Source organism: Hakea prostrata, chromosome 8, assembly GCF_041222555.1.
Source record: "Hakea prostrata isolate BN-2017 chromosome 8, UWA_Hpros_2, whole genome shotgun sequence".
In the NCBI taxonomy this organism is placed as follows: domain Eukaryota; kingdom Viridiplantae; phylum Streptophyta; class Magnoliopsida; order Proteales; family Proteaceae; genus Hakea; species Hakea prostrata.
The window spans coordinates 13,287,339-13,299,751 of NC_142607.1; the positions used below are offsets into that span (position 1 = coordinate 13,287,339).

Genomic DNA, 12,413 nt, shown 5'->3' on the forward strand with positions numbered 1-12,413 from the left:
ACGCAACCCTAGGAAAATATATATCTATTTCCCTTGAGTCTTATATTTCTCTTACCACTGTAGTCTCAAGTTCAATCTAAAGTGGTTTGGCAATCCATTTGCTTCTTTATTTCTCATATTGGATAGTTGTGTGCTCTTCAACCTGGACATGGGATCACTATCGACTTTTTTGGGTTATATATATTAGCCTTCCGGTAGGGCTACGTTGATGGGGCCAGTGCCCTAATAGTAGAACTCAAAAGTACAAACGTTGCTTAACTAGAGGCGCAACAACACCACTAATGCAACAAAAAAAAAAAAAAAAAGTCTCATATTTCCCTTTGAGGCGGTAGAGCCGAAATGATTTATAATTTTTAAGTCATTAATCATTCTTCAACCATGGACTCATAAGTACAAAGACTATTATTTTTCTCAAATTGTCATAAAAGTCCTTGTATGTGTATTAAATGGTGATTTGACGGAAATGAGTTAGGTGTACCTGTATGCAAGGTTTAAAGTATCGGTATCGAATATCGTATCAGTAAGGTGATTTTAAGAGACATATCGTCCTGTATCGAGTATTGTATAGCTATGACTAACGTATTTTAATGTAATTCAATGGAGAGACGTATCGAGATGTATCGTGTCGGTTGGGTCAAATATGGATATGTATCGACTAGTATTGTATAGTATCGTGGGATACGTTAAACCTTGCCTATATGCTAATGGCTTGAACACGAAAATGAAGAAAGTTTCCTTTCACCTTGGATGTAAAGTGTAGTGATGAATTTGATGGGGAACGGTGATTTCAAACACCCACCACAAGGGGTTCGAATTTACACGATGAAATTCATCATTTGCACTTGATTTTAAGGGGCAATCACCTTAATCTCTTATTATCATAGCTTTGAGGATTAAGATCCATAGCTCATAAATATAATATAAGAGCTAAAGAGTTGAAATCCCTTTTGGGGGTCCTCACCTACCATATATGTAGAAACTACAATTCAAGAAAGAAAAAATTTTAGAGAAGTTTTTCAACTAGTGGCTAGTGTGAGAAGGGATATAAATGGAGAGTTGTTTTTACATCTACGGGTAATTGAATTCTATATAGTCCTAATACATAAATTATTTGATCAAAATAGATATGGGTGTCAATTTGTAGTCCGAACTGTTAAAATCGAAACGCATCTGCCCGTTATAGCCCGAATTGATCTGAACCGAATTTTAATGGGCTGTGTTTGGGCTGAGGGTAGCGGAGCCTACACTAACCCGAAACCGAACCACAACCCTTTATAGACCATTTTACAACCCGTTTTGTAATTTTACATTAAATAGTATTTGAATCATTATATTACCATTATGTAGTTAGTATAGACAATTAAAAAAAAATTAAGTATTAATTCAAAGATCAAATGGTCATTCTATTACTTAAATATCTAGTTTCTTAATTTTTATAGGATGGGTGAATTTTTTTAATGGAAATTGACCAATAGCAACTTTGCTTTCCATAGAATTTTGCTTTTGTTGTAGGATGCTCAATTATTTCTTCTTGTTCTTTTTCTTGCACACCATAAACCATTAGTCAATCCGAATCTAAACCGTTAGCTAGCCCGAACCCAAACCACCCTAAACCGAAACTAGCTTGAAACCATTATTTTGTTAATTGGCCGTGTTTAAACTAGGTGTTTTTCAACCCGAAACTGCCCCAAATCACGCTGTTGACACCCCTACAAATAGATATCGTTAGAAAGAGGAGAGAACATCACAAGTTACTCGAAGAAAAAGGAGAAAAATAAAAGGGCATTCATAAGTCATGGACCACGAATAAATTCAAATGAAAGTAAACACTGTGTTTGCTATGTATTTCAAAATAGATTAAGGGTCTAAATGCATTCTGCAGACCAAATTCTCTTGCTTGAGAATCCATTCCACACAAAAAGAAAAAAAACTAAAGCCAAACTTCATTTTGGGAATACATTAACAAACATAACCTAAGTAAGGTTTTGTTATATGTTTTAGTTTCAAAATGAATTACCAGTGTACAAGCATTCAAAAAGTTGATTCTCTCTATTTTCTATTTTTAAAATATGCTTTAGACCTAAAATATATTCCCAAAATGCAGGAGAAGCATAGAGCAGAAGGCCTTATTGTGGGCTGGACCTATATTCATATCAAGATAACCTGAAAGCCCACAGTTTTGAAAAGGCTGATGACAGGCCAAGGAATGGCCTGGGCTAAGAAATAAAAACCCACTAAAGATGTTGGATGACACCGATATTTATTCCGGAATTTTATCAGTTTTATTTCTTTGTCAGAAATTTAATAAGAATCTTTGGATATGACTGTAGACTTGTGTCCTTTATTCAAAGGAAAATTGATGGTTCATTTCTTTGTCAGAAATGAGCTCGACTTCATCAGTGATGCGCTAAAACACACTTTTCGAACATGGACGGTCGAGATGCTGCAGTAATTCTGCAGCAACCACGCAATTTCTCTCAGAAATGAACCTAATAAAATTCCAATTTATTCCCATAGAATTCCATCTATGTTCTTTTTTCAATTCCCACTTAAATTTTCAATGAACATTCTGTTAAGAACCCTATTGAGTGCTGTCTTTTTAACTCTGCCATCGTTTCTTTCAACCGAATGAACAAGGATAAAACTAAGCCAAACTGACTGCAAACTCAAGAAATAAGTACAAATCGAAACTAAGCCGCGAATAAACTGCAAAACCCGAAACTGTAGGAATTTGGCTGATTACAGCAAGAACCAAATCCAGAACTGGTGAGTTAAACTTAAACCTGCTCAAGAAGCTCTGCAAATATCAACATCTAAGGTTTGGGTTGTCCCTTTAGATTCCTGCTTATTCACATTGAAGGAGTAAATGGATTAAACCGAATCAGTAAGTCACTGAAAGACAATAAACGAAGCATGCACCATGCACAAGCTAGCTTCCTATTTCCCCACGTTTGGCCAACCTTTCATAATGACATTTCCTTGTCATTCACGTGGCCATTATCCCACTTTGTCCACATGAAGCACTTTTAAAACGTGACGGAAACAAAAAGATAGTCTGAGAGAGAGAGAGAGAGAGAGTGGGTGTGGGGGACGAAATGGGATCTCAATATCTCGTTCATATCTTCTACTGATGATATCCTTCAATTCTCAGATGAGATGATATGAGTTGAAGTTGAGAGAGAGAGAGAGACAGAGAGAGAAGTCATTCTCATCTTCTGCAGATGAAAGAGCATTCATAGATGAGATGAGATGGGATGAGATGTAATGTAATGGGTTGTTGTCAACTTGTGCATGTGAATGAGCTTCAGCTCACCTTTCAGATCAACTTTTCTCATGTGAGATTGCTTACATTGATCTGGCAATCTTTGGAACTGAAGGACATTATATGATCTCACATCATTAGAGACTACCTAACTATGCCAATCTAGGGTTTACAGAATAGCCCTTCTCGATAAAAATTTTAGCACTTAACTATGATCATAAAGATCCCACAAGGTTGCACTCTTTCAGAACCACACAGAGCTTTGGGTTGCTGTACTATTTTCTTCAAATGAGATATAGATCAGAACATGGTTTTTATTAACCCACAAACCACCAACCCAGTTGCCTAAACATTAAAGGAAAAAAAGAAAAGAAAAAAGAAACCCATTTACTTTCTTGTTCTTCTCCTTTATTCAAAATCAGAAAATTTCACTTCTTATGAGAAACAGTGCATGTTTTTGCTACTACAGGATTCCGAAGAATTATAACATACATTAGCTGGTCTGAACATTGTGATTACCAGAAAGAAAATTGGGTTATGTTGAGTGCTTAGGAAGAATTTATCAGACCTGAACAGGCTTATGTTCATAAGAGCTGCGGAAACATAAAGTTGATTAGCTTATTCTTGATACAGAAAATTGAAAAAGTAAGTTAATAATCTTCTAAATGGACTCTTGTCCTTGTGAAGATAATCCCACGATTATCAGACCTAACCCATGAATTATTAACAAACTTAGGTACTATGATCTCAGGTTTCCAGTTTTAGAGATAATAATTAAGCAAAACACTCTAATCACTGAGTACAATTTTGGATTTAATATATACTGTATCCCACTGTTATATTACAGCCCAGAGGTGGACTAGTAACTAACATTTGAAAGTTCTTGATGGTATATCTATGGACATAACACCTACTATATATAGCTCCAAACTTATATATAAAAGCTTATAAACTATAAAAAAATGTATTTGTTCAATCGCTGAGTAACTGCATAGGCCAGAGATCATCCACGCATGGCCAGAAGTTTTCATTTGATTCAGTAGCAGGCAAAGGAACTGGAAAGCCCTCCATGTTTGCAGCACAAGGTGGTGAGTAAATATCCATTTTAATTTCTTCTCCAGCTTCATACATGTTACTACCAGTGCTAGCATCGTTGTGGTTCAGCTCTTGAGAATTCTGACTTGGGTATGCTTCTGCTTGCTTGATATGCTTTTGGATTCTTGTTCTCCAGTAATTCTTTATTTCATTATCAGTTCTTCCTGGAAGATGCTTTGCAATCTTCGACCACCTGCAAGGGTGTGATGTGTTTATAAAATTAAAGAAGCTAAACTATTTATAAGATTTCAAACTTTGGGTAGAAAGAACAAATTTTCAAAATGAAAAAGGAAGAAGGGTTAGAAAAAGCAAAACATAGTTTACTAGAATATGCACTGGTCAATAAAAACTTGATACGAATTTTCAACTTTATGAGATAAAATTCTTTACTTTGTGATGAGCTTTGATTTTCTCAATGGTTCACAAATTTAGCCACTAGGTGGGATGATGTGGCAATTTGGACCAATGGATATGTAGATCCAAGTTCGGATTTTCGATCCATACCTGTTTTTTTTTTATAATGTCTCTAGATTTGGATTTTTTTTCTTCTTCATATATCAGTATAATTGTTTTTAGGAAAAAAATTCTGACTTAAAGCATAGCTCTTATGTCTAAACATAGGATGAGGAGAAACGAGCGTCCGACCGTGCGCACGTGAAAGAAAGAGATCTTTTCCGATGCTTCCGTCAGCATCGGGGCCACACTTCTGGTCTAATCTCTCCCGTTCCCTTTAATTTTTTTAAATATTCATGAATATGGCATATCCTTCCATGGTAATTAAATTTTCAAAGCTTTATTTTTCAAGATAAATCTGCAAAACTTAATTTACACCCAAATAATAATTAGTCCCCGAAATGTTGGCCACATACAATATGCCGCATGGCATATATTTGGAAAGTTGTGATAACCTTAGGCCATTGAGGATACCTATTAGTGTTCTTACAAGAATTTAAAAAAAAAAAAATCATAGTTTAAATAGTGGTAAAAAAAATGGTAACTATTCCTGCTTCATTATAGTAATATTAGCAGTAAAAATTGCATCAGCATCAAAAGAAAATGATGCATGGAGTTTCAGTTCAGATAATTACCAAGTAACTAATTATTTTTCTTCTCTTTTCAAGAAAAAACATTATGTTGCTATTCAAATTCTAGGCATTACCAAGTCAGGATATGGTTTGCAGTACAATCTTTAAGGTTTCACTAATCATGATCTACATCTATCACTTAGTTTAAGTTTTAATCCTTAAATGGGCATAAATTAGACTTTATGTTGTCTCTCTCTCCCTCACACACTCACACACACAGATATAGAGAGAGAGAGAGAGAAGAACTGTAAAAGAGGAGTTACTGGTAGGGGCTGAGGTTGAGAGAGACAGAGATATCACAAGTAAAACTGTAAAAGAGGGGTTACTGGTAGGACCTTGAAGGCATAGGGCTGAGGCTACATGAGACTACACTAATCATGATTTTCATCTATTACTTAATTATGTTTAAGTTTTAATTGATTCTTCTTGATTTTCTTCTAAAGCCCAACCACATGGTTACTTGGAAAGAAATACCTAACCTAAACATAAGAGATAAGATCTGGATGGAATCTACTATAAGGAAAGTTCACATGCTAGTAATTGATCTTGGCAGCCCTTAAAAGGAAAGCTTTTATTCCATGGACCATCTGTCAAGGGCTTCTCTCACTTCCATATTAATTTGGTCGATCAGGGAAACTGGTATACTTCATTCAGAAACCCTTGAGGTCTTTGCAGTTTCTAAACAAATAAAATCCTATGTTTCTTGCTTGGGATTATCAAATCTCAACTCATGAAGGAGTATAGTTCCTTAACCCAATAGGTAGCCTATAATGTTGTTCTTGCGTCCTGTCTCCATGTACCCGGATAGTCTTTAGAAGTACTGGAATCTCCTCTTGAATGTGTGGTAGAGGATAATTGATCCAAATTCCCGAGTAAACCCTAATCCATCTCCTGCATACAACACACACAAGACATCCTCCTTATAAAGAGAACTTCTTATTACTAGCTAGATGTTAGTTACGACATGAAAGATTCGAGATCATGTCAACAGAAATAGATCAAGACCATTTACCTATCATTAACCATGCCACACATCCCTCCTTATACATTAGGGATTCCTTGCAAGATCATTCTCTGTAAGGCCTACCTATCCAAAGCATGTGGCCCAAGGAATCCCATTTATGAGTAAGAAAATCCTAAATTATAGAGGTTAGTTATATCATGTACGGGAGATCATATCAAGGAATAGTAGAGACTATGGGGCGACATTTTTAACAAGATCAGATCTTGGAGCTGACACTAAGAACCTAATCAGAACTCACAAACAACAACTAACCCTAAATTTCTTATTTCCCCTCCTAATTATTCCTAGACTTGAAACCTGAGTGTTGATCCGATCGAACATAAGAACCTCCACTGCTTATCGTGATCTACGTTATGATCTCTTTTGAGTGCAAGATCTGAGTTAGAATTAAGAATGTATAATAAAGGAAATATTTTAAAACATATGAAAGATCTATATGCTTTGAATATATGTAGCAGTAAAAAAGAGAAATAGAGATCATAGCATAGAGATCATAGAGTGTGCAGTTCTAAATTTTCTTGAACCCTCTGCAGCTTTGCTAATTTCTATGTAAAATGGTGGAAAATAAAGAATTTACAAGAATTTTCCAGTTTAAAAAGCAAATTTCATGTAAAATTTTAATTTGCATGAAAATTTGACAATAAAATTAAGAAGAAAGATCTAGATTTATTGAGTTTAAATGAAGAAACATTTCACATGATTTCTTTAGAAAATATAAAATAAGAAGAAGAAGAAGAGGAGGAGGAGGAGGAGAGAGAGAGTAATTGCACCAAAATTTCCAAAAACCTACGTAGCTTGGACCAAAGATGCCAAGAACCCACGTAGATTTTCTTTTCATTTACACAGCAAACAAGAGGAGAAGGGCCACATGTGTAGGTCATGAGCTTCAAGACTTCAAGAACAAGGATTATGAAGCTCTGCAATTTTATCTTCCTTTAGCCGAGAGAAAGAGAGATTGCATTAAGAAATTAACAAAACCAGCAGCGCTTGTTCATGTATGTCTTAGGTTAAGAAAGAAAGAATAGTTCAAATAGGCCTGCATGAGAATCGAAAAGGTCAACTCGAAACCCCTTTTCGTGATTCTACTGAATATTGTCTCACCTGTTTCCCCACCTAGCATGTAGTTCCATGATCAAGAGCTGTTCTTCAGCTGTAATATTACCTCTTCGGACGTCCGGCCTCAGGTAATTCAGCCACCGGAGACGGCAGCTTTTTCCTGTGCGTTTCAAGCCTGAAAAAAAGAGGCTCAAAATTTGACCTAATCATGAAGTTTTAATGGCATAAACAGGGATTTGCACAAAATGATGTTTTACCTGCCGAACGTGCCAGTGTATTCCATACTCCTTCACCATGATTAGCGATGTAGTTCATCAGAATAAGATCTTCTTCCATGGTCCATGGTCCTTTCCTTACTTCTGCATCTTGGGAGCTGCTGCTACTGCTACCTCCTTTCTTATCCATCTTTGAAGAACCTGCTGGAGAAGAAAGAACGAGAGAGAGAGAGAGAGAAAGGTCTTGGGTTATTGGTGGTTGAGAAACTAGCTATGGTTTATATAGAGAAGTTCTCTTAATCAAACTTCCCACATGAACAAGTCTTAATCATCAAGATTAGAGGAGCTTTTAACCTAACATTTCATAGAAAGATGTACGTTTCTTAATCAAATCACATGGTAACCACAAACATGGATGTATTAGTTGAAAAATACATGAGTCGATTACCCTGCCTCTTCTTATTCAGGCTTAGGCTAAGGCTCTGTTTGGTTGCAAGTAAAGGTAAGTGAAGTCACTTTTACAAATTAAATAAGAAAACCCTGCAACTATAATTGTGTGATTTACCTAAAATTTGTACTATGTTTGGTAAAGACCAAGTTTTCTCAAACCACAATGAATGGGATTTCACTCTCCATTGGACGTCAAGTTCATGTTGATTGACACCATATTATGAAATTTTTTCAGGAATATGCTAAAACCTTTGTAGGGATTATGAACCCTAAGATGGTTGGTGAAGGAGAACTTTGTTAATCGATATATATATATATATATATATATATACATTTTGGAAGAGGGATCAAAATATGATGGGCTTGTTAATTGACATCTTTTGCATTAAGACATTTGGAGAGTGGAAACAAGGCCTACCCTATAAAGCATGTATTTTCGAGGCAGGGGAAGGTGTGAAGGGATAGAAGTTTGAACCCAGACCTCCTTGGACTTATTGATTTTACATAGAAGGTTGCCACCACTGTGCATGAAAAACATCCACTAGTAACTAAATTCGGTATTTGTTTTAGAGTAATAATTACAAAACTCCAATTGTATCATGATTTACTTTTATTTCTGTTGCCTAAGCTTTATTTTCTTCAAGCCAAACAAAGCTTGAATATATTAGACTATGAGAAGCCGATTGAGATGACACCCTGACATTCATGAAGGTCTTTAAATGTCCCTAAACAAAAAAAAATGATTTAATCCCAATCAGAGGAATTAGAATAGCCAAGGTTCGGCTTAAGATAACTTTAAGTGAAGTGATGAGAAAGAATATGCATGACTTACGCCATTTAAAAATAAAAAAAAAAAAAAATATGATTTAAAATGTAACTGATTGGAAGACAAGGATCCATGTAGCTGACCACTTTTAATGGAGACAAGACTTGTTATTATTGTCATAAATGGAAGTGAAACTTTCAAAAAACTTAAACAGTAAATCTTTTGTAATCAACACCAGCATGACAAAAATTACTGGTCAAATTTCTTATCATATTTAAGTAACCAAATACAATTTTTGCAAATTAAGTAGAGTTAAATTTGACAAAAATTTCCTTCACCATAAACTATAAAAAGATTCATCAAAATTCATCCAAAAAATCCTCCAGGATTCTCAAAAAATCCTTTTGCTCAATGACATGATATATCATATGAATTTGTGTTCATCTTCTTTCTTCTTCAACAACCTCACCTTGTAGGTTTTGTTATAGGAGATGTCATCCAGCAGTTCCCAAGCTGACTACACCACTGCTGATCACCATAGTAGTTCTAAAAATCATATCAACATGATCTTGATGATATAGATTCCATGTTGTTGGTATTTATATATCCCTTAACTTTGTATGCTGTAGTTCATGGTTGCACCTCATCACTTCTCCTTTGGGTCCTTCTAGACTCTATTAATCTGGCTCTCTGGCTTGTTAGAGTACTTGGTGCAGTGGAGATAACGTCTTGTCTAATTCACAATAACATAAAAAGAAGTATAAAAATAGACATTTGCCTAACTTCAACTATCAAAAGAGGTATATATATATACCCCTGCCTGAGTGTGACTGTGTTTGTGAGAGACTAAAAGAGAGGATGGCCACACAATTGCAGAGTTGAATTTGATTCAGAAAATGAAGAAGCTTGAAATTCATTTAAAACTGGGACAAAGAAATGTGAAATTTGCTTTTTGTTGTTGTTTTAATGGCGATCGAAAGCCTCTCCAGTGTCCACCATTATAGTTAATGGAGAGAGAAAAGGTGACGAATATGAGCCTCAATTAAAAAGCTATTAATTTCTCTCTCTCTCTAATATGATTGTCCTTTATTAAATATGGTTTACTTTACGTGATCCAAGCTAGCTTTGTTGCTTTTCTCGACAAGTGATCTGGTATGTGCTTCCTGCTTCTTTGATCCATATATATGTACCTATACCTAAATGTTTCACACCGACTTATAATAGTCATATCGCAAATGAAGACAGGTAGAAGAAAACTACAAAAGTAACAAATGTAAAACTACCTTTCTGCCCTTTTGTTATTATCCTTTGTATACCTTCTTATTGGCTACAGCGGAACCACATCATCAAACAGCATTTGTCTCCTCTGAGTTAATTAGTTTCTTTATGTTGGGTTTAGGTGTCTTGCATTCTGTGGATCAATATAATTATAATTTGGTTGTCCTTATAATTAAAATAGGATTTGGATTAATTAATTAACTGTAAGAGTTAAAATTTTAATTATATGGGAATTAGGGTTTTAAGTTTTCTTATAAATAGTCTCTGTAGAATAATATAGAGAAGAAATGACAAGCAAAAGAGAGCACTTAAATTATTTTCAAAAAAGAGTAAAAATTCTTTTCTTTCGAGTGGACGTAAATAATCTTGCCAAAAACCATGTTTTGCTTGTGTTATTCTTCGTGGTTGTGCATCTGTCTCCAACGCTTTACTCTCAAAATAACACTATATATCTTTACATTTCACTACCACGTATTCAGGATGGTCAGGATAACTCACTTCTTGATCTTGACAAGATAGATTCTCCTAAATATGTGGTTGAGGGACATCAGAACATGAGAATAGTGTAGTCTCTATCCTTCAAGGTCTAGGAATTGGACTGCTTTCTCCTTAAATTGTGTTACGTATGGGTAAAGTGCCCAACCATCGGGAAATGCTAGTTCACCCAATGGATTGATGCTAACTGCGATTCAAGGGATGAATTGATGCCCAAGCCGGCCAAGATGGTCATGCGATCAACCACTATTATGAGAAATGATGATCAGGTCTGTTCTAAGGGTTAGACTGCTCACCCATTAAAGTGGTACGTGAGCTGGGTTCAGAACGTCGTGAGACGGTTCGTTCTATATCCAGTACTCCAATGCATTAGAGCATTGAGAGGACCTTTCCAGCCATGATAAGTCATGAGACCAACCACTAGGTCTATTGAATGCACAAAGAGTGTCTGACCTCTTGCAAGCAAGCAACCCAGGAGTATTTTGAAACAAATCGAAGACTTCAGAGTCTGTTCATCCATCAAACAAACAAAAGATTGGATTGGTGAGTGAACTACTCCTGCGGTAGATTCGATATCAACAACTTGCTTTTGTCTCTTATTTCCTTTTTATGAATGTGATTACCAAAACTGGAGGATGCTCAGTCGTGACTCATGAGACTGTGATTGTGGAGAAGTGGTAAAATAGTTTGTTAACAGACTAATCATCACAATAGACACTTGCAACGAAGTGACGACCCTTTGGGTCATCACAATGTTGTCGATTTTGTCTTTGTTAATCTAAGTTTTCTTCTATATTTGGGCTAATTACAGAACAAATTAGGCGCCATTTTTGCAAGAGAGCCAATGAGATTGCCATCAACTTAACATTAGGTCGTGTTCTTTAAGAAATGCAGAGGTTCCAGCTTATCTCTACTACTCAAATCTTCTTGCTCACCCATAAAGAAAAATCCACAACGAAACACAAGCAAGTGCTTATTAATGGAGTTAAAGTTTCCAAATTATTAGGAGTTGGTATCAATTTATGTTGAATTGCTCTACAATAGTCCCAAACCACACCAAAGATTCGAACCAACCCGATTGATCTTTTTATGGGAGATCCGTTACAAAACAGATACGTTTAATTTTCAAGTGATTCATATCATCAAGAATTCTTTACAAACGATCTATAACTGCCTATACATCTCACGCTAACAAAAATGTATTGTTCAGAGGTATATCAAGATTCTCATTTTTTTGAAAAATTTTATTTTTAATTCTTTATTAAGTAGTGATTTAGATTATACTGGGGACAGGGACGGATACATGCATATATAACTATGAAGAAAAGCAAAAACGAAACACACTCACAACAACAAAGAATTTATCATGGTTCAATAAAATTGTTTACATTTACCATAAAGAACATGAGATTCCACTATTTTCTGAAAAACCTCTTACACCACTCTCCACCTTTATAAGGAAACCCACTACCCTAATTTCCATAATTATAACTCCATTTCTATAAAAGTAATTGACCAAAAACCTATTCTAATTACAATTTAGTCAAACTTTGATTACATGAACCCGTGGTATACAAGAAACACTCAAAACATAATGTGTGATAAGAGATGGTCATCTAATGGAATAAATGTAAGGGGTGGTCTGGTCCCACTTTTGTGACCTAGCTTAGCCACAACACTGGGGTCG

General features: G+C 35.4%; 1 protein-coding gene across 1 annotated transcript; it reads right to left on the reverse strand.

The window, feature by feature from the left end:
• Positions 1-4,234: 4,234 nt before the first annotated feature.
• Positions 4,235-7,930, reverse strand: LOC149007033 (MYB-like transcription factor EOBII). The gene is made up of 3 exons (XM_089164748.1): positions 7,780-7,930; positions 7,568-7,697; positions 4,235-4,550 (listed from the first exon to the last, which is right to left on the reverse strand). The coding sequence occupies exons 1-3, from the start codon at positions 7,925-7,927 to the stop codon at positions 4,235-4,237; spliced, it is 594 nt and encodes a 197-aa protein (XP_089020874.1). The 5' UTR covers positions 7,928-7,930.
• Between the last annotated feature and the right edge of the window lie 4,483 nt (positions 7,931-12,413).